Source organism: Pristis pectinata, chromosome 5 (assembly GCF_009764475.1).
Source record: "Pristis pectinata isolate sPriPec2 chromosome 5, sPriPec2.1.pri, whole genome shotgun sequence".
In the NCBI taxonomy this organism is placed as follows: Eukaryota; Metazoa; Chordata; class Chondrichthyes; order Rhinopristiformes; family Pristidae; genus Pristis; species Pristis pectinata.
The window spans coordinates 110,281,738-110,308,280 of NC_067409.1; the positions used below are offsets into that span (position 1 = coordinate 110,281,738).

The 26,543-nt window shown below is 41.2% G+C and overlaps 1 protein-coding gene across 7 annotated transcripts in view; it reads right to left on the reverse strand.

Moving 5' to 3' along the window:
- The window catches only part of LOC127570293 (RNA-binding motif, single-stranded-interacting protein 3), a 950,275-nt gene that overhangs the window by 698,084 nt on the left and 225,648 nt on the right, over nucleotides 1–26,543 (reverse strand). For 4 of the 7 annotated variants that reach the window (XM_052015693.1, XM_052015698.1, XM_052015692.1 and 1 more), the window contains exon 2: nucleotides 16,796–16,972. In XM_052015693.1, the coding sequence (XP_051871653.1) occupies nucleotides 16,796–16,921 (126 nt within the window). In that variant the 5' untranslated portion in view covers nucleotides 16,922–16,972. The remainder of the gene's footprint in view (nucleotides 1–16,795; nucleotides 16,973–26,543) is intronic. The other 3 variants (XM_052015696.1, XM_052015695.1, XM_052015694.1) reach the window with 1 other exon arrangement.

Sequence of the window (26,543 nt, forward strand, 5' to 3'; positions counted from 1 at the left end):
CATAGATCCCAAACCAAAGGAGAAATTTAGAGGTTCTCAAAAGCTTGATCAAAAATGATTTTACGATTGCTATGAAGACAATTGGGGTTGAGGGGGAGGGGCTGGGTGCAGGTGGCAATGGAGTGGACAAGTTTGTGGATGGAATTAGAGAATGTGCATCCAAGGGAGGTCAAAGCACTGATGTGAATGGTGGGAGAAAGCTAGATAAATTCAAAATCTTTCCTTATTAAAATAGGTACCTAGAAGTATGGAAAACAAAATGGTCAGATCTTGATAATAGTGGGTTGCTTCAGTGGGAAAAATGTGTGTGTGTGCGCAGGTGTGTGTGTGCGCAGGTGTGTGTGTGTGTGTGTGTGTGTGTGTGTGTGGGTGTGGGTGTGCGTGTGTGCGCGGGTGTGTGTGTGTGGGTGTGCGTGTGTGCGCGGGTGTGTGTGTGTGGGTGTGTGTGTGTGTGCACGGGGGTGTGTGTGTGTGGGTGTGTGTGTGTGTGTGCGCGGGTGTGTGTGTGTGTGGGTGGGTGTGCGTGTGTGCGCGGGTGTGTGTGTGTGGGTGTGTGTGTGTGCGCGGGTGTGTGTGTGTGTGGGTGGGTGTGCGTGTGTGCGCGGGTGTGTGTGTGTGGGTGTGTGTGTGTGCGCGGGTGTGTGTGTGTGTGTGTGTGTGTGGGTGTGCGTGTGTGCGCGGGTGTGTGTGTGTGTGTGTGTGTGTGTGTGTGTGTGTGTGTGTGTGGGTGTGTGTGTGTGCGCGCACACACGTTGGGGGGGGAGGTGTTGGAGTCCATGCTGAGAAGCCTGCAAGCGTCGGATTCCCCACAGTGTGTGTAATATTGCTCTACAGATTGTTCATAAAGAAGTCAGCTTGATTGAAGTGTCTGGCTTCTAATTGAGCAGGTGCAGGCTTCATTCTCATGTAAGGTGCCTGGAACCATGGATGGGATAGGTTGGCTGACACTGACCCTGCTTCTGATCCTAGGTGGTGGTGCAATCTCCAGCTCAAGGAGGTCTGATCCCTAATCCTGACTGATCTTTGAAAATGGGTAGGGGTGCAGGAGTGGAGATGGTCCTGATCATTGGAAAGTTTGGGCAGCTGGGACGAAGCATTCCTGGTTCTCTTCACCAATAAAGAGTATTGCAAAAGCACTTACCCCCTCCCTTCAGCTGCCAGGATTCCTAAGGCCAAGGAAACCTAGCTGGTCAAGCTTAAACTATTAAAGCTGGTTAAATCTGTGGCTGACGATGCCAATTCACTCCTGGGATCTAGCTACTGAGCTCTAACCAAGATCTAATCTGTGAAATTGGGATGCGGGCTAATTTGAGATATGTAGTTTTAACCTCTCACCTGAACCCAAACATACCCAATTTTGTAGAGACTCAGCTCTGTATTTTCCGTCTACCAAGGAAGAATGTGTTATATGGAAAGTTGAAGAATGAAATAGTCATAAAATTCCTGGGGCAAATGGGATGCATGTTAGAAATCTCAAAGACTTAAACAATGGTTTCAGTTGACATTTTTCCAGAGTTCCATATAAAGGAGCATTAACCAAAAAGTGCAAGATGCAAATGTTGTCAAAGAGGAGTAAGTAAACACAGGCTTGACACTGAATTACAGGCCAGTTAGTTTAGCATCCATAGTGTATGGGATGCAGTTTGGATCATCATTGTCATTAGATCTGCATGAGGTTGAGATGGATTTAGTTCATGATCTTCATAGTGATTTGAATTTCCAGACAGACCAAACTGACAAGTCCTTTTAAATACGAAGGTTGAATACAGCGCACCATGATGAAAATAATTATGGAAGGATGGAAAAAATAAATGCAAACTGTCTATAACAAGTAGGTACATGAATATGCAGAGAATGGAGGGATATGTACCATGTGCAGTTAGAAGGAATTAGGTGTCATTAGTTTAATTAGTTCAGCATAACATTGTAGGCCAAAGGGTCTGTTCCTGTGCTGCACTGTTCTATGTTCTGGTTCAAGTAGTTGTGATTCCCTGGAAAACGTGTCATAAATACAAGATTAATTGTTAAGAGATTTAGAACAGAGGGCAGAAGTCTAAACAATTCAACTCCATGAAAGATGATGAGGCAGAAACTGCAAAAATAGTCAAGGTTTAAATGAACAGACAGATGGTGAATATGGATTCATGAATATGGGAAAATAGTGGTAAATAGTAAAAAGTAAATTGATTACGACTATTCACTTCTGTAGAGGAAAAATGGTGATGTGGTTGGGATGAACTGTCTCTTTCCGCAATGTAAATTCTGTGGCATGTGATTAACAGACATGGAGTTGTAGTTTACTCATACATACCTGACTTGAAATTGTAGCACACCAAATCTGTATATATTTTTTAACTATAATGATTTGACATCCAACCTGTGCAACCATAGAATTGTCCTTCTTATTGAGTCAGCAGCGGGCACAATTTTTTCAACGGCCAACATCAGTTCAAAGCCAACTTGAACTGCAGAGAGCCAGTCTGCATCTCTTAAAGGGAAGGTGCACTGTAGCTGCAACAAGCGGCAGAAATTATTATTGAAGTGATTTCAACATACTTAAAGGTTCATGGCATATTGAAGGGAAGAACAGACTCCGTGTTTTCCGATGATACACTGAAGGTATTGGTTATGGAGTCGACGAGGAGGAGAGGTGGACTGTACGTGCAGGTACCTAAAAGTCCTCCAGAAACACTGTCAAAAGAGTGAAAGTAAATAGCTATGGAGCTCATGATAGGGCTCAAACCCCAAGGATGATAAGAGGCATAGATCGAGTGGACAGTCAGAAACTTTTTCCCAGGGCGACAATGGCTAACACGGGGGGACATAATTTTAAGGTGATTGGAGGAAGGTATAAGGGGGATGTCGGAGGTAAGTTTTTTACACAGAGAGTGGTGGGTGTGTGGAACACACTGCTGGCAGAGGTTGTGGGGGCAGATACATTAGGGACATTTAAGAGACTCTTAGATAGACACATGAATGAGAAAAAAATAGGGGGAGGGAAGGGTTAGATAGATCTTAGAGCAGGATAAAATGTCAGCACAACATTGTGGGCCGAAGGGCCTGTACTGTGCCGTAGTGTTCTATGTTCTATTTGGGTATCGCCTCAGCTGCACAATTAAGGTTTCCTTCAATTGCTATAACCTATCAATTGCACTGTTAGCCTCAAATACTGGCGATACACTATGGACCCATCTTCTAGGCAATGGATTCCCAGGCTCAGAATAAAAGGTCTTCTTGAAAGTCTGGAGTTGGAAGATGAACAACATTGTCTTCCCAATGGAACTGACAGAGTGTAATTAGAGCCTCAGTCCTGGGGATGATGGTCTAGGAAACCATCTGATGTTGATTTGCTTATTCTTCCAATAAATCTGGAGGATTTTGAGATCATAGCAAGTGGAGTATCTCCAGTGCCTTGAGTTGCCTGCTGTAGGTAGAAGGGCAAGAATCACTGCTGCCTGGTTAACCACAAGTTTTGTACAAGGTTTGAGGCCTTGATCTTCAAACACTTTTTCACCTAGTAGGCCAAAGGCTGCATTGGCACACTAATAGCGATAATAAGGAGGATTTTTTTTCACCCAGCAGGTGGCTAGAAACTGGAATATGCTGCCCGAGTGTGAGATGGATGCAGGTACATTTAAATAGTATCTAGATCGGTACATGAATCGCAAAGATATGGAAGGTTACACACCAGGTGCTGATAAATTAGATTGGTATAGATAACCACCAGAAGGTTGCATGGACATGGTATGAATGGCCATATTTCTGTGCTGGATGACTTTATGTTCTATGACTCAAAACTACCTTCATAGTGTCTGTGAACATGAGTTGCCATTTTAGATCTTTGTGTCTTGGAAGAAAACATTTGGTTTTTGGATTTCTTTGGTTAATTAGGAAATGATCAAGTATGAAGAACATTGTAGTACTGTGCACACTTGAATATATATAACATTGTAGAGCAATTCATTGTCAACTAAATACTACCAGGACAGCAGGGAGAATTTGAATGCTCTTCTCCTCAATAATACCACGGGGTTCTTTGTGAACATTCTGTGAAGAGAATATCACACAATTACAACGAAGTCACTGTGACAAGAACATCTGTTGCTCATCTGAGGCAATCCTTTGAATCCAGTTATTCTGCATAGTATTTAAAAATATTATTTGCAGTTCAGAATAACTGCAAAATGTTTTGATGCACATTGCAAATTTAATTCAAAATCATGGATTGCAAATTACAAGTGTGAAGGAGTGAATCAATATAACTTTGGATAAGCACAGGTACCATGATTTGCTTTATTAGTGGCAAAATTGCCAATTGTTTTGTCGAAAATGTAAATATGACATTGTACCTGGTTCAAAATATTTAAGTGGCTTTTCTTCCTAACATATTTGGCTTGATAACCATTTTTGCCTAATTTTGTCTGTCTAAAGATCCTTTCTCTATGTTAAAACATATAATATAGATACATTGTTGTAGATGAATGATCAATAGGTAATTAGAAAAGATTGTAAGTATGTTTATAAAGTTTGCTTACTGAAATAAATTTCAATGATGACGTTATTTCCCATCAAGAAAAGAAAAAAGATTTTAAATAATTATATTACAATTAAGGAAATTGTTTATTTAAAAATTTGTTTCATCTCAAACCATGAAGTTTGATGGTATGCCCTAGCATTTTAGAAGATTAAAAGTTGGCCTTAGTGTTGGTTGTCATGTGGCAAATAGCAGGTGCCAAAGAGGTTTGTTGTTCATTTTCCCGGGCATATCATCAAAAGCATAACTAGATCTCATTGCGAGGATTAATGAAGATATGGGACTTGGGACTGATCCATCAGAGTAATCTAAGATACTGCTAAATGGAGTAAGGCTAGCATAGTGACACAGCACATTTCAGCACGAGTCATGCATGATATTCCAGTTTAGCAATCAACTTGTTATGTAGCAATACACTGGAGAAAGATTTTTGCTGTCACCAGTAGAATACATACACAAAGAAATAATTTAAATTTGGTTACCATCAACAGCAGAAATCTTTCCTCTTATTGAGTAGGAGTCTATCGAGAAGCAAAATTTAGTTAATTTCTATTCTAATTGGTTCCTGTCCTTCACATGCATGAATGGACCTGCTGCCACTGGCTCAGTTGCTCTTTTAACATTTTCTTCTTCTGGTGATTAATAATTACTGAGTTACCAGCTCTGAATTTGCACTCAGTGACGCCAATGGAACTGAACTTTGGAAGTGAAGTGCAAAGTGCAACCGCCACAATTTTGCAAGTTCAGTGCATGAGGCCCAATGTCTACCCTTTATGTTCTTACCATACAGGTGACTCTTGCATAGCGGGATATTGGAATGAGAAAAAACTTAAAAACTTCTGTCAAAGAAAGCATCTAAAATACAGGTGTACATTATATGTCACTCAATGAGATACCTTGAACTAGATTTATTGGCGTAGATGCAGAGTAAGAGCAGGGGAAAATGAAGGAAACATAATCTGGAGTGCATGCACTTGGTTTGGTAAATTACAAAAATATTTTACATTTTATTGCTGGATTACTGTGCTAAAAGCATTTTGGAAATGAAAATTTTTATTTTATTTGAACATCTTAAAATGCTGCTTCCTTTTATGCAGCTTTCAACTTGATTAATAGGACACAGCTTCCCCTCCTCATCTCTGTAATGCATTAGCTCACATTTGGATACAATTCCACTTGTGTAGACTGTTTTCTTATACCTCACTCAAGTTGCCATTTTACGCAGATGAGCCCAGGCAGTGACTCTTAGTGGGCTGCTCAAATCGTGAGGCATTGAGGGCAAATTAATCTGACTGTGCCCACAAGATTCATTTCGGTAGGTTTATTCGGATAGTGATCAGAAACAGAGCCAGGGCCTTTCATTCCCTTCTCCAGCCAGGGGTTGCTAAATTCAACTATAGTGCTTGCCTAAGTTGAAGAAGCAAGTTCAGCTCCCCCAGAAAGATTTGGAAAAAGATCCCATGACAAATCTGATTATAAAATAAACAAGACTGTGCTGCCTTTAATTGTTGGCATTTTCTTATTTGCTATTTGCAGTTCAGAGCCAAAGTGCACTAACTACAATAATTCTACAACAGTGATGTGAGAAAAGGAGCCCATTCATTTCACTGCAAGCCACTAATTTGCACATTAACAGATTAATGTCATGCAATTAAACAGGAGGTTTTATGTGGAGAGAGAAAAATGGTTATCAGCAGCATCTCCAGTGTGATTACAGCCTTAACCCATCAGTTCTGCCTTTATTTCCCTTAATAGTCTAATCATTGTTTCAAATAATATCTTACCACTATGTTTGGTTTGATGATTCTTATAAAGTTACATTGCACCGGTTGTTAGTAATGACAGTGGAAAAAAATGTTCAACAGTACTTTTGGCAGCTGATAGCACAGAAACTGGCAATGCTTATACCTGCATAGTTGAATCATATCTGTATAATATACACATAATTATCATGAACACTAAACTCATTCCCCAGTTGGTATACTGGTGAACAGCAGGTAGGTTAGTTGTGTAGACTGGCCTCTGTTGCATGAGGTAATCATGCCCAGAGTTACAATAGGGAACTTAAAACTGGTTCCAACGCTTCCAAGGCAGTGAGGGAGTAAATGAGACCGATTGTCATCGAATGTGCATTGATGACTGTATTGTCTCCACGAACTACTGTAGATAGCTTACCAAAATTACATCCCTGAGTTGAAACTATTTGGAAGTGCAATTGATTCATCAAAAGGCAAAAGGTGCTTGGAGAAGTGAACCCTGGCAAGGAATCATGTCCTTTGAAGAAAGTGAAATGGTTCAGACAAATGATCTCACAGGTTATACTGGTATAATACTTTTATAAATTTATGCTAAGGCAAGTGCGAAACATGTATCCTTTTATCTTTGATCTGCATATATGCACACCTTTATTCTTGAACTATATGAACATATGTTTTTATAAGTATTACAGATGCACATTTAGAAACATCATTGTGCGTATTTAGACCAATATTAATCAAGTGGAAAGCACAGCTTTCTTCCCTAAACTCATTTTCTGCAAGTTCCATCCTCGACTTCTTCACTTTTTTGCAAGAAATACAACTGAAATATTAATCCTGTTTCTATCTCCACAGACGCTGTCTGACCACTGAGCATTTCCAGCACTCTGTTTTTATTTCATATTTCGAGAATATGGATTTTTTTTTGTTTTTGGAATTACTCCTGGCTTGGTTTGGTAGTTTTGCACAATACCATGGCACCAATGAAGGGCTAAAGCGGAGGGAGAATAAACAAGTGACACATTTCTCACCAGTGGAATTTGTCGATCCTCTAAATCCCCACTAAGATGCAATTCTTTTTCTATTTTTTGTTGTATTGAAGGGATTCTTGCTGTTACCTCCTAAAAATAAAACTCCTTATAGAAATGTCAGTGCAATGTTCCAAGAAATGAGAAAGTACATGGGAATTCAGATCTTAAGTTCCATCATCTCAGCAGCAAATGTGACAATATGGTTCTATCAGCGCTCTTGTCAGTTGTCAATAGAACTAAATTTACAAGATATCTGGTTCACAGTGAATAGCATTTTGCAAGTGTGCATGCTTCAAAACACATTAGATATACAGGGAATTAAAGTGGATTGTGAGATTAAATAAAAAGGAGTGTTTAACAAAACAAACACAATGAAGAAAAATAAGTTACTTAAACATGCACAGTTGATTCTAAAAGCTGACAGTGAAAGGAGGGCAGTTAGATTTGCTGGTGTGAAAACCTTTGACCAATTTTGAATACCTTATTGCACGTGAATGAGTATAAAGACATTTTAAAGGATGTAACTTGATCTGATGTGAATCAACCACATAGCTTTAAAACTACTGTGCCTTCTGCTATGCAATGATTGGCAGAGCATAGTATGCATCACTATTCTGAAGATCCTGACTAGTCCAAACTGAAGGATCTGTTCAGATATCAGAAGCGTACCTCAAACAGCTGATGGCTTGTTCCACCGCACATTTGATGGTCAAATGGCAATAACCTTTTTGTTGGTCAGGTCTCCGACTGATGTCATCTGCCAGGTTTGAAGTGGATACACTTCATCTCCCAACAGTCAGTGCTTAGATTAGCTTGGAGCACTGCAGGACAAAAACATCAGATAACACTTCCAGAATCTCAGAGACATTGGTATAAACAGTAGTGTAGCGGTTAGCGTAATGCTGTTACAGTGCCAGAGACCCAGGTTCAATTCCGGCCGCTGTCTGGAAGGAGTTTGTACATTCTTCCTGTGTCAGCGTGGGTTTCCTCCGGGTGCTCTGGTTTCCTCCCACATGCCAAAGACGTACAGGTTAGGAAGTTGTGGGCATTCTATGTTGGCGCCGGAAGTGTGGCGGCACTTGCGGGCTACCCGCAGAACACTCTACGCAAAAGGTGCCTTTCACTGTGTGTTTCGATGTACATGTGACTGATAAAGAAATCTTATAAATGATTCTAATGACTGTACACCAGATGCACATTGACAGAGTGGATGTGACTACAGTTCACAATTACTCCTGGTTGATGCTGGTGCACCCAGATTGCCATTTGTGTGCAACCTATGGCAATCCAACTGGAGACATAAACCAGAGCAACCGTTCACTCTGACTGGCATTATCAAAGATAAAATTGCCATTAGTTTTTCACTGAATCTCTGTGCACGTAACAATAAACCAAACCAACCAACCAATTCACTTTTCAGGATGCAAGCAACGCTGGCAAGAACAGCATTTATTGCCCATCACTAATTGCCATTGAGAAGGTGGTGGCAAACCATGTTTTCCAAACTCTATATGCCGTTTGGTAAAAATATTCCCACTATATTAATGGGGAGGGATTTATATGATTTATTTGCAGCAACGAAGAAACAGGACAAGATGGTATGTGACTTGGAGGGTAAGCTGCAACCCTTATCCTTTATGTAGCTACAGTGACAGGTTCTGGAATTACTGGCAGAATAACCTGTGTGAGTACCTGCAGTGTGGTTTGTATATTACACACACAGCAGCCACAGAGGATAATTAATTTCCTCGAAAAGATTATTTCTTGACACTGCTGAAGCTCAAGATAAAAGTTGTTAACAATTGTCACTTTGGTGGATGGTGTTCTGGAATTGACTGCCATTGCTGGCTCAGACAGGACAAATCTGAGACACTCTATTGAAATAATTTGAGGGAATAATCAGTAAGTTAATACAAGGAGTGTTTACAGGGGTGTGACCATTTCTCAGGATTCAGAAACAGATTAAACATTTTTACAATTCATTGTTTTAATGCCTTATTTGATCAATAATTTGCTATCAGGCTGGTCTCAGGTATCCAATATAAAATTTGTGATTAATCTTTCTGTGTATATAAAGCAGTTCTTTCTGTTATAACTGATCTAGATGGTGAGAGGCCCCAGAGGTGCATTGATCATTGGAACTCAAGGAAGGAGAGATTTGTCTTTGATCATTAGGGCTGAACACAAATAACATGACTATAATGGGAAAGAATGCTGAAAGATGAGTGCAACCAGTGGCCAATATCTAGAATATCTCCAGATGTCACGAAAATTACTAGAATTTCAAAAGGTTCAGGGTGAAGACCAGGTTGGAATCCATCTCAGTTCCTCTCACTTCTCTTTTTCTGTTGCAGCTTGTCTGGTACCATTCACTGAAAAACTCCAGCCCATGAACAAAGGAGGAAGACAGGGAAAAAAAAAACTCCTATGTGCTGTCATATTTGGTCAATATGAAGTAGTTGCCATTTAAATTGAATTACATAGCACGCACCCATTGGCTATGGTGTTGAATAAATGTCTATATCCTATAAATTATTTTAAAAAAATTTCAATAGGCTACTAGCTTTAAGATATTTATTTATTAGTCACATGTACATCGAAACACACAGTGAAATACATCTTTTTGCGTTGCTGAGAGTATGCTGGGGGCAGCCCACAAGTGTCACCACGTTTCTGGCACCAACTTCGCATGCCCACAACTCCTAACCTGTACGTCTTTGGAATGCGGGAGGAAACCGGAGCACCCGGAGGAAACCCACGCAGACACGGGGAGAATGGACAAACTCCTTACAGACAGCGGCAGAATTGAACCCGGGTCGCTGGCGCTGTAATAGCATTACGCTAACCGCTACACTACCGTGCCTGCTAGTGCCATAAGTGAATTTCTGTTTCCCAGCTATTGATTTTCCTGGATGTCAGTTTGAAAGGTTGGGAAGTGGAAAATGGATGATAGAAAGAGGAAAAGAAAGTAAAATACAGATTGAGTCAAGATCTCCATCTCCAGTACAGTTTCTAATGAATGCTTACGGCCAAAGGCTGAGGAACAGATCACTCGTATACTTCTTCCCTAGAAAACTGGAAATTGCTGAGCATCTGGGAGGGAGGGGGAGAGGGAAAGTCCCCAGAAGCATCCAAAGTATAAAACCATTTTGTTTTATGTATAACTATTGCTACATTCTGGATACAGGCAGAACCAATTTTTCAAATGTGTGAATCTAAATTTTAACCTTATTCATAAAATCTTATAATGTACACTTTCCTCACAGCCAGTGGAAATGGTGGAGTGACCATGAGAAACTCTGTTCTACAATATGAATTAGAATAACAGATTGACCAAGGTCTTTACGCCAAATGGATGCTGTTGTTGCAACTGCAACATAATTTTTCCTGCCTATCAATCCGAACAACTACTGTCAACATACTTTCTGCTAAATTCAGACACGTTTCCAGCCACTAGCTTTGCAGCCCAGCCCTGATCTAAACATTCTTTTCATGCCCTCCTTCTTTTGATTTAGGTCATTTCCAGATGTATCTTGAATCACTTAGCCACCAAGATCAGTTGGAAACAGGACCTTTCCTTCTGAGAATTTTTCACGTGATAGCTCCTTTTTTAAAGCATAGTATCCAACCTCACTTTGGTGGCTTTTAGTGCACCTGTCAAGGCTTGTGCTATCATAATAATAACAATATGTTTATAGTTATGTAATAAGATGGTAATACCAATGGTTTGGAAAAAAAAACACATGCAAACTGAAGAAACTACAGTAACTAAACAAAGACACGGAGAAGAATAAAGTGCACTAAAAGTATGCCCTAGAGTCTGACTTCACAGAAAAATCAGTGGGACCCAAGGAATTGGTGTACGCATCTTAAAACAGCTGATCATTTCTCCCTCGTTTCCGTTGATTGTCTCCTGTAATTCAGGAGGTTAAGAGAATTCCAAGGTAATTATTCTTTTCTTCTCTACAGATGCAATCCACTTTTAACACTAACTTCTTCACTATTTCCCTAATTTTCAAGGAACATTCTCAGGATCTCCTTCAGAGATTCCTTTAATTCATACAGTTTAATTACACAGGTCTACTCTCCAACTCACTTGTGCTGATGAGTAGTCAATACACAATGCAGGCCAAAATATAGGAATGCAGAATTGATAGAATTGTCTCAAAGTTCTCTCGGTTTCCTGTCTTATAACAGGGAGAAACACTGAAGGAAAACATAGCGTTTTGCTGCAATGCTACAGTCCCTTGAAGAACACTTTTGGAGCAAGTCAGAAATCACCACTCTTGGCTCACAAAGAATACCTAATCAAGGTATTGATCGTGATTCTGAATCCTTATAAAGTGTGACTCATAGAACATAGAACAGTACAGTACAATACAGGCCATTTGGCCCACAATGTTGTGCCAACCTTTAAACCTCGCCTAAGACGATCTAACCCCTTCCACCCACATATCCCCCTATTTTAAATCCCACCATATGCTTATCTAGTAATCTCTTGAATTTGACCAATGTACCTGCCTCCACCACCACCCCAGGCAGCGCATTCCATGCCCCAACCACCCTCTGGGTAAAAAACCTTCCTCTTATATCTCCCTTGAACTTGCCACCCCGAGCCAGCACAGCTTCATTGGTGGGAGATCCTGCCTGACTAATTTGACTGAATTTTTTGAAGAAGATATCAAGTTTATTGATGAGGGCATAGCAGTTCATGTAGTTTGCATTGACTTCAGTAAGGCCTTTGACAAGATTCCCAAAGAGGGTCAGTCCAAAATGTGAGAGCCTGTGAGATCCAAGGCAAGTTGGGAAAGTCAGATCCAAAGCTGTTTTGGTAAGTGGAGACTGAGGGCAATGGCAGAGGGTTGTTCTTGTGATTAGAAGTCCATGACCAGTGTTGTACCACAGGGATCAGTGCTGGGAAACTTAGTGCTTGTCATATCCATTACTGATTTGAATATTAATGTAGGAAATATGGTTAGTAAGTTTGCAGATGACACAAAAATTGGTGATATTGTTGAAAGTGATGAAGATAATCTTAGGTTACAGAACAATATTGATCAGCTGATAAATTAGGAGGAGCAAAGGCATCCAGAATTTAATCCTGACAACTGCAAAGTGATATTAGATTAATTTGGATAAGGGTAGGGCATACATAGTAAATCGTCAGGAGCGTTGATGAACAGAGGGATCCTGGTGTACAAGTCCATTGATCCCCGAAAGTGGCAGCACAGTCATATAAGGTGGTGAAGAAGGCAGTTGTGATGCTCGCCTTATCAGTTGTGGAGTAGCAGGGATGTCATGACACAACTGGTAGGCCACAGCTGGAGCACTGTGTGTAGTTTTAGTCCCCACACTACGGGATGTACGTGAATGCACTGAAGATGATGCAGAGAAGACTTACCAGAATGTTGCCTGAGTGAGAAAACTCCAGTATAAGGAGAGATTGGAGAGGTTGATTTTGTTTTCCTTGGAGTGGAGGAGGTTATGGGGCAACCTGATAGAGGTAGACAAAGTTATGAGGGGCATGGATAGGGTAGATAATGAGAAACGTTCTTCCATAACAAAGATGTTCAAGGACAGAGAGCATAGGCTTAACGTAAGGAATTAGAGGGTCAAAGGGGATCTGAGGAACTTTTTTTTCACCCAGAGGGTGGGTGCAATCTGGAACACACTCCCTGAGAAGGTGGTCAAGGCAGGTATTCTCACAACATTTAGAAAGTGTGTTGACCAGCTCTTGAATTGCCAAGGCACAGAAGGGCTACGGACCAAGTGCTGGTCAATAGGATTGGTATAGATGGTTGGCATTGATATGGTGGGCCGAAGGTCCTGTGTCTTCTTTATGACTCTGTGACTATTTATAATTGTAATTGAACTGATTAATTACTGATCATATTACAATTGAATAGAAATAGAAACAAGGCAAGGTACGACAACCAGTTGGAAATATCCCATATTTCAAGAGAATTGATCAGTCTCTAAAATTGCTTTCCCATTAAGAAAATCAACATCTTTTATGTACCATAACATTGGATCCCTTTTCAGTGGATAGTGGACACGGAAGGTATCCAAGATCTGAAAGCATGATCTTCATTAAATAGAAGGTTGATGTTCTGAGTGGCCCACACCTGCTCGTGGGTTACAATATTGTCTAAATAAACCCACATAAGTCTCACTATGCTCCTTAAACTACAGTACATAATGAGCTGAACAGGTGCTTCAGCGATTATCTTGTCAGCAATCTTTTGCACTTCAATAATACATATGCATTTTTCTGTGGTATGCTGTGTCCACAAATTGATGATGATTAGTTAATTATTGAATTCTCTGTCAATTACGTGTTTTAATACTTGAAACTAAAAGCAGAATAATTAGTCACTTGGCACAGGAGAATTCACATATCTGAGTTGATTATTTAGATTGAAAGAGAATTTCAGAATATTTGCTCTGATTTTCATTTCTATGGTTGTGCTGTTGTAACCACTGAGGGCATGAACATCCAACTGTGCTCTTGCACTGAGTCAGCATCATTATGTCTGACCAGCCATGGATAACAAACAGTCCAGCACAGCATTAGTAGTGTCATTGCTACCAATGATAAATCTGTTTTGATGTTATTTGACATTTGTTTTGATGTTTAAGCCAAGACTATTATTCTGTATCCTTACTGATTGTCACTGAAGGCAATAAACAATTGTTTTGGTTGGAAAATAGGACCTCCTTTGGTGAAAAGGTTTGTAAATGCAGATGCTGTCCATATCATTTTTGAAGATGGACAAATGTTATCCTGACTCCATCATTGTTTCCAGGAAACTCATGACTGTTGTCAGCCCCTAGTCAGTGCTCGTAACCAGGGACAGGTACAAGTGGAGGGCAGTCCTGCCTCCAAATCTAATAATCATCCAAAAAAATCAATATAAATGTATATATTATGGATATGTGTGCACAGGGTCAACCTGTACCATTAAGCACAAACACAATGCCCCTCCAAAAATTGCAAAACCTAAGTCTTATGCACCCCTGTCAGATCCAAATCTTCAGTGAAGAAATAACAGAACTCATCAAAGGAAGTCATTCATTACACCATGCATAACAGATAATCCCTGCACAAGAAAAGATTGATTAATTTCTGCTGAAGGCCAGTCTTGGTGAAATAACTTGCATTCACCTCTTAATGACCTACTCTCTGTAAACAATGCTTAACTATAGACCAAATTGTTTAACAAGTTAACTTAGAGAAAATGCTCTATCCACTTCAATAGCAAATTTTATAGCTATATGAGACCCAAATACTTGAGTCTATGTTGTGGATTGGATATAGGGTTACCTTTTTACAGATATGGCTTGCAGCATTTTTAAGAACTATTTACAGATTTTCCAGTTCCATTTTTATTACTTTAAGGGTGCCATAATAGGCTTAGAATTTTTCTGTGAGATTCATCCTTAAATATTGGAAAAAGAAAAATATTGGGTGAAACTTAAGATTATTATAGAATGAGTGGATACTATTTTGTGTACATGTGGATATATTAAGCAAGTATAATCCTGGTTCACTTTGCTTAGGTAGCTGAAAGTGTTCAAGTGTAGCAAACATTTTTTATCACAGTCTGAGGACATGATAGCTCAAAACAATATTCACAACTTGGGTTTTCTACAATATAGTAGAACAGGCAGCGGCCTGTCACACAAGCATTATCAAAGCAAAAAAAAACCCTGCAAGTGCTGGTAGTCGAAACTGGAAGATAGAAATTCTGATCCACCATTGACAAAGGATTTTCAACCTGAAACGTTAACTATGTTTCTCTTTCCACAGATGTTACCTAACCTGCTATGGTGTTTTCAGTACTTTCTGTTTTCATGAAATGATGATATTAGGACAAACAATGAAATGCTGGGTTAAGGAGGAGACTTTTGAAAGAAAGAGAATTTTCGAGAGGGAATTCCAGAACAAAGGGTGAAATTGGTGGAGCAATTAAGACAGCAAGTTTGTAAGAATCGAAGGAATCAGTTGAAGCTATCTCATGAGGTTGTAGGGCTGAATGAGCTGACAGATTGAGGTAAGTACAAAGTCACGAGAAATTTGAATTAGAACACAGAACATAGAACAGTACAGCACAAGACAGGCCCTTCGGCCCACAATGTTGTGCCGACATATCTATTCCCTCCTACCTACAGAATGCCCATCTCCCTCCATTTTCCTCTCATTCATGTGCTCATCCAAGCCCCTCTTAAAAGCCCCCAATGAATATGCCTCCACCACCCTATCAGGCAACGCATTCCAGGCATCCACCACTCTCTCTGTAAAAAACATATCCCTCACATCTGTTCTGAATCTACCCCCTCTCACCTTAAATGCATGCCCTCTGGCATTGGAACAGGAATAGGCCACCATATAAAATGGCTGATAAGTCTGTAACCTCACCTCTTCATTCCTGTCCACTCGCAGTGGCCCTTCACCCACTGTTTATCAAATATCTATCCAACTCACCATGGCCAATCCCATGATAGGTTTTCCAAATTGCCAAAGATCTTCTGAATATTGACCAAAGATGTGTATGCAATAGTCACAAAACAACATGTTAGATTGTCTAATAACACTTAAAATTGGCAAAATTGGCAAAACCTGTACGTGTACATTGTACTAATATAGGCAAGTCCACTGGAAGCAAAGGATAATTGGGAGTTCAGCCTCTCCAATTCATTTACACCTCTTTCCCAGAAGTTCCATTATGGTAAAAGTCCAAATACACGATGATCCTGGTTTCAAAGGATCTCCTTTGTAAGATAATCCATTTAATTTCAGAGAATGTGGCAAGATTTCAAACACAGACTCACAAGCACTTCCTTCAGCAAATGACGAGGATTAACATGCTCTGAATGAAATGTATTTTCCAATTACCTGTATAGTTTCACGAGTAACTCTTTATGGATTAGTAAGTTATAATTTTTCTTTGTCAAATACATAGGCTGTTCTACCCATTATGAATTTAGAAACCTGGTCTTCAAGCAAATACAAAATGACCCTTTAGATTTCTCCAGTATATTTTCCAATTATTGAGGCTCTAAGGTATCACAGGAGTTTTAAGGTTGTCAGTAAACCAGTAAAACAAAGCCACAGAAAAATATTTTGATGTAAGGTTAATCAGTAGCCTGGAATTCCTCAAAATACAATGGCAGGCACAAAGAACAGCAGTAGCATCTGGTGGTAGGCCTTCTCCTCCATTGCTTTCACCTGAGCTCTCAAGAATAAACCTGGCCTAGAACAAATGTTCCTCTGCTAAAGCGATCCTCTGCTGAATTGCTCCACTACACCAGACTCCGGTTCAAAAGCGCAACATCTGTTATTATTCAAAACTTTTTTTATGCCAGTCGTTGTCAACTTATTACTTTACTACATTTCCAATGGCTGTATTTTAATCATAGCATGAAAGCACTTAGTTACTGTTAATAAGATATTGCCCAGTTGGTGTACTTACGGCAGGATGCCCAGGGCAGTAGCTGTAATTGGCATGGGACTGAAAGTGAACGTTAGCCCTGGGGTAGGCGTAACTGTTCCAAGCGGACTGGTTGTTGCTCCACTGTGGGGTAAAGCCAGGGCTCATGGTGACCCTCGCCTTACTGTTCTGGTATGTTCTCACTGCAGGGCCTGGCTGCTAGGGTAAATAAAATTATAGTGGTGAATAATTATTGGCTCAGCAGGTATAAAATTATGATTAACTACTCTGTGTGTCAAATGTTCCATAATCAGTATCAAGAGATAATAACTTTAACTCAAGAATATTTTTTGTAAGTTAATGTATCTTAGTATTTTCATTTGTAATTATTCATTGAAAGCAATTGTTTTTAATAATGCTCAACATTTTCATTGTAAGAATACAGCAAGAGGAATGCCAAGAATAACATACCATAGTAGAGATAAAGATAGTTATGACAGGCAGTTTCTTACACCCATATTGTCGTGTTCTCAGTCACAAGGCCAGACATGTAACTGCATGCTCCTTGTGCCCATCCCTTTGAATCTAAACAGGACTGCAGAATTGGGTTGAACTTTCAATTCTTACTGTAGTAATAGCATTACCATACTTCCTAGAATCTTAGAGTTCTATGAGACCAAGTTATGTTCAGCAGATATCAGAAAATTTAACCAGTCTATGAATATGATTTTCAAAGAAGTAATCTGGCATCATTTCTCACCTGACAACAGAAAGACTGAGATATTGACAGGTCCCCTGTCTCTCCGAAAAGGACTAGGCCACAGAAATGTGACATGCTCCCAGACATATAGAGTATTTTTATTCAAACCATGACTGATAAAAATGCACACTGATACTATTTAATAAGAACAGAAAGTGTTGAAAATACTCAATGGAACTGGAAAAGTTTTGATGAAGGGTTATTGACCTGAAATGTTAACTTGTATTCACTCTCCACAGATGCTGCCTGGTCTGCTAAGTATTTCCAGCACTTGTCTTTCATTCAGATTTTCAGCTTCTGTGGATTTATTTAAGCTAATATTATTTAACTATATTGTGATAGTTATTGCCTTTCAGAGATGGCATTCTTCTGAGATTCCATGGCCTCTCTATCTATATCTAGCATTATAATTTCTCATCTCCTTCCTCATAAGTGTAACAACTTACAAAAAATTGCAACACCAGCAAGAAAATAACGTGTTAGTTAATTTTGAAAGCTAGAACAACCCATTTTACCTCCAACAATTGAAAGATTACTTTACACTAAAGACAGCCCATTTTTTTTTAAATGAGCCACTTGTACTTTCAGTCCAAATGGACTATGGTACCCATCATCAATAAGAGTTTTGATAGAGTAAATAGGAAGAAAATGTTCCACTGGTAAGAGAGTATTTAACCTGAGGACACCTGTAGACAGCAGAGGGTTGTGGTGGAAGGAGTGCCCTCGGATTGGAGGGCAGTGACTAGTGGTGTCCCGCAGGGATCGGTTCTGGGACCTCTACTTTTTGTGATATTTATAGATGACTTAGATGAGGGAGTGGAAGGCTGGGTTAGTAAGTTTGCGGACGACACTAAGATCGGCAGTGTTGTGGATAGTGTGGAGGGCTGTCGGAGCTTACAGAGGGATATTGATAGGATGCAGAGCTGGGCTGACAAGTGGCAGATGGAGTTCAATCCGGAGAAGTGTGAGGTGGTACACTTTGGAAGGACAAACTCCAGGGCAGAGTACAGGGTAAACGGCAAGGTACTTGGCAGTGTAGAGGAGCAGAGGGATCTGGGGGTTCATATTCACAGTTCACTGAAAGTTGCCTCACAGGTGGATAGAGCAGTTAAGAAGGCCTATGGGATGTTAGCTTTCATAAGTCGTGGGATTGAGTTTAAGAGCCGCAAAGTGATGATGCAGCTTTACAAAACTCTAGTTAGACCACACTTAGAGTACTGTGTTCAGTTCTGGTCGCCGCATTATAGGAAGGATGTGGAGGCATTGAAGAGGGTGCAGAGGAGATCTACCAGGATGCTGCCTGGATTAGAGCATATGGAATATGAGGAAAGGCTTAAGGTGCTAGGGCTTTATTCACTGGAAAGGAGGAGGATGAGAGGAGACATGATAGAAGTATATAAAATATTGAGAGGAATAGATAGAGTAGACAGCCAGCGCCTCCTTCCCAGGGCACCAATGCTGAAGACGAAAGGGCATGGCTTTAAGGTTATGGGTGGGAGGTTCAGGGGAGATGTCAGGGGGAGGTTTTTCACCCAGAGAGTGGTTGGTGCATGGAATGCACTACCTGGGGTGGTGGTGGAGGCAGATACATTGGACAGGTTCAAGAGTTTGTTGGATAGGCACATGGAGGAATGTGAGATAGAGGGATATGCGGGAGGAAAGGGTTAGATAGTGTGAGGGTGGTTTGATGGACGGCACAACATGGTGGGCCGATGGGCCTGTTTTGTGCTGTATGGTTCTATGGTTCTATGGGACACAGGTTTATTATAATTGGCAATTTGATTTTTTAATGCAGCAAATTTTGATGATCTACAATATATTAGCTGGAAGGATGGTGGGAGGAGATTCAATGGTGACTTTTAAGAGAAATTAAATACAGACTTGAAAAAAAATAAATCATAGGGTTTCAGGAGAGCAAAGCTGTGATTAGATAGTCTTTCCATTGGCACAACAGTCTGGACAACCTCCTGTGCTGAACAATTCTGAAGGAAGCTAAGTTGGAAAATGCTGAAAAAAACAGAGTGTGTTGTGATTAACCTGTGCTTGTCTGACTCAGTGTTGGACCTAAAAACATTTATTGCTCTAAATTCATTTACATGATTTCAGCAACTAGCCAGTAGTTATCAAGTTTGTGCATTAACATGGAGGCTCATGCCTTGAACAGCTAGAACCAGTTCTGGTGAACAAGCCCTGGTTACAGCAAGCCTGTATCTCTGAAAGGGGAATGTCTTTGTGGCTGGAACCAGTGATGGAGGACACTGCAGGTTTTCCAAGATTTCCAGAAGCTATGGTTGGGCACACACATATTTCAACAAAGCAACGGATGAGAAGAAATTGATTGATGAGAAGAAAAGGTCCCCTACGCACAAGGTCCAGGAAACATTCTTGGCAAATACCAAAACCAGCAATGGGAGGATCAAGCAACAATGTCAACATGAGGAGTTATGTCACAAGCACGTGAGTATAATGCACAAGGTCAAGGTAAGCACTTCTAACTTTCAAATTCCCATCTTCCAGCAAACGTCCCACCAGCCTCACACCATTAATCCACTCAGAGTTCCACATTTGCATCACTTACCTATCAACAATCCCTATTAATCAGGACTTCTACCTAATGTTCATTTGTCCCACCACACCCACACACACCCCGTTCAACGCAAAGCCTCACAACTACATCTCACAGTTTCCACACAGAGAACATAGAATATTACAGCACAGCACAGGCCCTTCGGCCCACAGTGTTGTGCCGACATTTTATCCTAACAATTCAATCATGAAAGGCACATCGCCCAAACGTGTTGCATGATACTCACCAATACACTTCCCACGCTAGACCTAACGCTCACAGCAACAAACCAGTAAGGGACACTGGTTCAATCCCATTCCCCATTTCTCATTTCTATTTCCCTTTTCCTTGGAGCAGACTCGATGGGCCAAATGGCCTGCTTCTGCTCCCTTGTCTTGTGATCTTGTGAATGAGGGAGAGCACTGGTGACTGTTGGAGCAGCCATCACAGAGAACATTGCCTTTGTGGCAGACAGGCAAATGAAGATAATGGTATGCTCAAACCTAATCCTCTTCCTCTCATCAATTCTTGCTTGCCCCACCACGTCTTCTGATCACAAACTGCAGGTGGTGCAGGCATCTACCTTTTACCTCACCTCCTCACCTCACTATAACCATTCCCTTCCAGCTTTCTTCTTTCAGATCTCCAACAATTCTCATCCAATCATGCAGAGAAACAGAAATGGCGAAAACATACTATTACTTCATCTGACATTCACAGACACCAGCTAAGGTGCAGAAACCTGGCTGCGAGGTACCTCAAACATGGTGCAGGCATCGCTTGAGAACACCCATACTACTCTGGACAGTAGTGTGCCTACTGCTGTATGTGCATACTGCCTCAAAGCATGGGTTTTGGATGAATCATAAACCAGGAGTATCTTTGTCTTCAAGTCACTAACACTTGGTCTGGAGAGTGGAAGGTCAACAGACTGTCACAAACTGAGATGCTTACCCAAGGATTGGGCCATGACAACCATTTTCTGGATTTGAAATGATCAGAAATGATGACAAGATGCACAAAAATGAACCCATACATTTTGAGCACCGGAACTTCTACCAGCAAAACTTCAAGTAACTGATGTTTGAATTACACAGTGCAAGCTGTAAGGTGCTGGAGGAAGAGGTGGCAATCTTTGTGCTATAAAATGCTGTATGACGCTGTGTGAGGCAACCATATGAAGTGCAATTTGATGAAGCTGGCGTTAAATCAATGTTGCTCAAGGTTTGTTATGGTGATCTGCCTACTCTGCATCCTTCCAGCATACACAAAAGGCGCGTGGGCCACTAGCCTTCCCAAAAGGCAAACAGTGCACGCTGCAGAACAGCACAGCAGGATGCTCTGAACTCACAGCAAATTGGCATCTACGATGTCTAAACAATGGGCACTGCAAAGATGAATTTTGCCACAATTCCATTTCACTAAGCTGAAGACCCCTAACAGATTGTTGATTTGCATCAAGAGCTCCCGAAAACTGCCAGATGGTAGCAACAGCCACAGCAGCAGCACATCATACTGTTTCCGTACTCCTCACGTTAAAAGGGATTTAGTAGAGCACTCTGCAGAATTACTGACAGGAATATCAGGCACTGAAACCAGGGAGAAAGCACTCTGGAGGAAGAAGAGGTGACAAGAGGGAGGGAGAGAGGTGACAAACCAGAGACTTGATATAGGTCCAAAAGGGAGAGACATGGAAAATGTAGCTATCAAAGGGGGAGTGGATCCATTGAAGTAAGGTGAATTCACAATGACTGGGGAGGCAGCTAATGGTGATCTCCAAGATAGCCATTCCTGTTTTAAACAAGGAGGAGGAGCAGGAGATTTTAAAAAAGGATTGAAAAGAGCTGAGACACATCAGGCCAATAAAAAGAAGATATCATGGGGTGGCTATTTTGGAGTGGTCATAGTGAGAGTGGCCAGTGTTTGAGCAGAGTTGCTGAGGCTTTGGCTTGTGAGGTTTTGGCGAGAGGAGGCTGAGCAGAGGTACAGGTAAGAACAGGTAATGTCTCTTTAACTTTATTTTTCATACTTAGCGCAGTTCAGATGGCAGATAGTGCAGTGGCATGCTCCTTCTGCAGGATGTGGGAGATCAGGGAGACTTCCAGTGTCCCTGAGGACTACACCTGTGGGAAGTGCACCCAGCTGCAGCCCCTGGCTGACCGCGTTAAGGAACTGGAGCTGGATGCACTCAGGATCATCTGGGATGCTGAGAGCATCATAGTTAAGGGTTTCAGTGAGGTGATCTCACCGGAGGTACAGGCAGCAGGTAACTGGGTGACTACCAGGAAAGGCAAGGGGTGTAGGCGGACAGTGCAGGGTTGCCCTCTGGCCATTCCCCTCACTCACAGGCATATCTCTATGGATACTGTTGGGGGAGATGACCCAACAAGGGGGAGCAGCAAGCAGTCAAGTCGGTGGCAGTGTGACTGACTCTGAGGCTCGGCAGGAAAGGGTGTAGTCAGACAGGGCCTTAGTGATAGGTGACTCACTAGTTAGGTGGACAGATGGAGATTCTGTGGCTGCAGAAAAGACATCAGGATGGTTTGTTGCTGCCCGTGTGCCGGGGTCAAGGGTGTCCTTGAGCGGTTGCAGAAGGGGGAGGGTAAACAGCCAGAGGTTGTCGCATACATTAGTACAAATGACATAGGTAGGAAAAGGGATGAGGTCCTGCAGAGTGAGTATCAGGAGTTAGGAAACAAGTTAAAAAGCAGGACCTCAAGAGTAGTAACCTCTGGATTACTCCCAATGCCACACACTAGTGAGGGCAGGGGTAGAAAGATAGGCCAGATGAATGCATGGCTGAGGAGGTGGTGCAGGGGGCAGGGATTCAGGTTCTTGGATCAGTGGGATCTCTTCTGGGGCAGAGGTGATCCATACAAGAGGGACCAGTTGCACTTGAACTGGAGGGGAACCAATATCCTCGCAGGGAGATTTGCTAGTGCTACTCGGGAGGGTTTAAACTAGATTGGCAGGGGGGTGGGACCCTGAGCAGTAGAGGGGCCAATGAGAAGTCAGGGGAAAATACTGTAGCCATCGAGAGCAAGTTTAATAGTCAGGGTAGCTGGGAGCACAGTAAAGGGAGAAGAAAGACTGCTGGTTTAAACTGCATTTACTTCAATGCAAGAGGCTTAAGGCAGATGAACACAGGGAGTGGATTGGCTCTGGGGACTGGGACATTACTGCCATAACAGAAATGTGGCTAAGAGGAAGGCAGCTCAGTGTTCCAGGACACAGATGCTACAAGCAAGAGAAGAGGGTGAGTTGCTTTTTGATAAGGGAGAATATAACAACAGTGCTTAGAGAGGATATTGCTGGAGGATCATCCAGTGAGGCCATTTGGGAAGAACTTTGAAAGAAGAATGGGATGGTCACTTTGATGGGACTGTATTATAGGACCGAACCCCCACCCCCGCCCATAGCCAGCGAGAATTAGAGGAGCAGATGTGTGAAGAGATTGCAGATAGTTGTAAGAATAATAGGGTAGTATTAGTGGGAGATCTTAACTTCACTGACTTTGACATCCATAACACAAAGGGTGGAGTTTGTTAAATGTGTCCAAGAAAGTTTCCTTAATCAATATATAGAGGGCACTACTGGAGAGGGCGGAACACTGGACCTCTTCTTAGGGAACAAGGTAGGGCAAGTGACGAAAGTGTCAGTTGGGGAGCACTTTGGGTCCAGTGACCATAATTTTATTAGTTACAAAATGGTTCTGGAGAAAGATAGGATGGGTCCACAGGTTAAGGTCCTAAACTGGGACAGGGCCAATTTTGGAAGCATTAGTTGAGAACTTGCAGAGGTTGAGTGGGTGAGAGTATTTGCCGGTAAAGAGATGACTGGCAAGTGGGTGGCTTTTAAAATGGGACTAGCTTGCTGGGCATCATGTTCGGCATGGACGAGTTGGGCCGAAGGGCCTGTTTTCATACTGTATTACATTATGAATCTAAGATAAGACTAGCTCAGTTAGGGTTGGGTTGAACCATGATAGGTAGCAAGATGAAAACATATTTCTTAAATTAACTGGAAGTTCGCAAGTTCAGCCATGATTGATCTTCTATAGTGTGCAGTGGTCTGGATGTCTCATGACTTGAAAATGATTGCGCATGTGGGGTGGCAGTATGGAGGTCAGGGGATGGGGACAAATGTGGTCTTGCAGAAGTGAGGGTGTGAAGTGAGAGCTTTGGCTGAAATGGGAACAGCTAGTGGAAAGTAGAGCATAGCACAAGGGTAAGATGTAGCAGGGCAAGTTGAACTCAGCAAAATACAGAAGATTTCACATGGATAAAATGGAGATACAGTGATGAAGATACTGTTTGTGAGGACTAAAGCAAATTGTTTCAACTTTATTGCAAGTTGGGGAGAATAGAAACAATAAGTCCAGAAAAAAGTGACCAGCCCAAACTCCTCAAGTTTGCATTTTAAATATTTGCTTTTGCTATAGTTTGCCAGTTTACAACTGAATAGAATGTGACGTAAGCACAGCTGTCCAAAAATATCAATCACTTTCACAAGCACACACCAAGAATGGTTATTGTTTCACAAACACATTGAGGTATTTATTTTTATCTTTGAATACTGTAAAATGACAGGTATCTAATTGGCCACTCACAATGCTGACATTTTGTTTATTTTTTTAGCACTGACCATTGGAAAGTTAAAGTGAGTGGCGTGTATAGTTGGTGACCCATTTGAAGTCATCACTGGAATTTAGAAGTACTTTCAGACGTTTTTGGTTCTCAGCCCTAATTAACAAAATATTCATTGTCTTCCTTCTTCCTACGAATTTCAATGTTCTTTTGACTGGGAAATCCTCACCATTTAAATGGCCTTTTATATTTTGTACAATTTAAAGTAAAGCATTAAGAACATTGTATAAACGCAGGCACTAAATGCACATCAGATTCTGCAAATGGAATATTCGCAACAAAGAATGGGCCAAACCGTTCAAATGGGAGGTGTTTCTGAAGGGGAATCTGTCTCTACGGTCTCAAACCAAACAAACCTTGAAAAGGATGCAAATCCCCATTCACTTAAATGGAATCAGGAGAAAGATATTTATTTGTTGATTTCATTTATTTTAATGTGCTAATAATTTCTTTGCCTTTTGATATATTTTAAATTTGTTTTAATTTTAAGAAAATAACACCTTTATTTTTAATTAATTACTGAAATTTTTATAGTATTTGATGCTTCTGAATATCACATATTTTACAATTCTTTTTAACATCAAGCATCCCATATTTGATAGGAGGCAAAGCTCTGCTCCCAGCATTGCCTCTTGTCAAGGGCTGACGGAGCATTCCGGAGGCAGACCTCAGGATTACACCATCTGAGGCCTAGTGGCCATTAAGGCCTTGCTCGATCTTACTAGTGGACTCTCAAGGGTGGATAAGAAGCTTGTTTTGCCCTCTATCTGCCCAGGTGAGTAGGGTCAGGTGTGGGCTACATGCAGTAGGTCTGCACTGCAAACTGAATCCAGTTCAATTCGGCTCAATGTCAAATGCTGAACTAGAGTTCCTGGATTTTATCAATGCACCATAGAAAGCAGCCTATCTGGATGTATCACGGCTTAGATCGGCAACTGCTCTGCCCAAGACCGCAAGAAGCTGCAGAGAGTTGTGGACACAGCTCAGCACATCACGGACACCACCCTCCCCTCCTTGGACTCTGTCTTTACCTCTCACTGTCTTGGTGAAGCAGCCAGCATAATCAAAGACCCCACCCACCCAGGTCATTCTCTCTTCTCTCCTCTTCCATCAGGTAGAAGATACAGGAGCCTGAGAGCACATACCACGAGACTTAAGGACAGCTCCTACCCCACTGTGATAAGACTATTGAACGGTTCCCTTATACGATGAGATGGACTCTGACCTCACGATCTACCTTGTTGTGACCTTGCACCTTATTGCACTGCACTTTCTCTGTAGCTGTGACACTTTACTCTGTACTATTATTGTTTTTACCCTGTACTACATCAATGCACTCTGTACTAACCCAATGTAACTGCACTGTGTAATGAATTGACCTGTACGATCAGTATGCAAGACAAGTTTTTCACTGTACCTCGGGACAAGTGACAATAATAAACCAATACCAATACCAATAACTTCATTATCCAAGGCCATAATTTTCAGTCATTGTAGTCGGTTGATTACCAAAGAGAAAGGAAAACTGAATTAACTATATTTGGTAAGAACGAACATAAACAGGTTAAATCCCACAGGCAATAGATTAAAATTCAGAAATATGAAAATCTCATGCATCGATCTTCAAATTTAAAGCCCCAGAAGTTACACTTTTATATCTGCAGAAAAGGTGAAGATCCTAGAAATCAAAACTTTAAAATTCTCCTAACTTCCCACAGCTCTGGTGTTCTGTTAACAACTAACAGCAAGAGAATCACCAATTTCCTGTGTGTGTTTGATTTCATGTACTGCCAGTTATTAAGGCAATCTCCAGTCAAT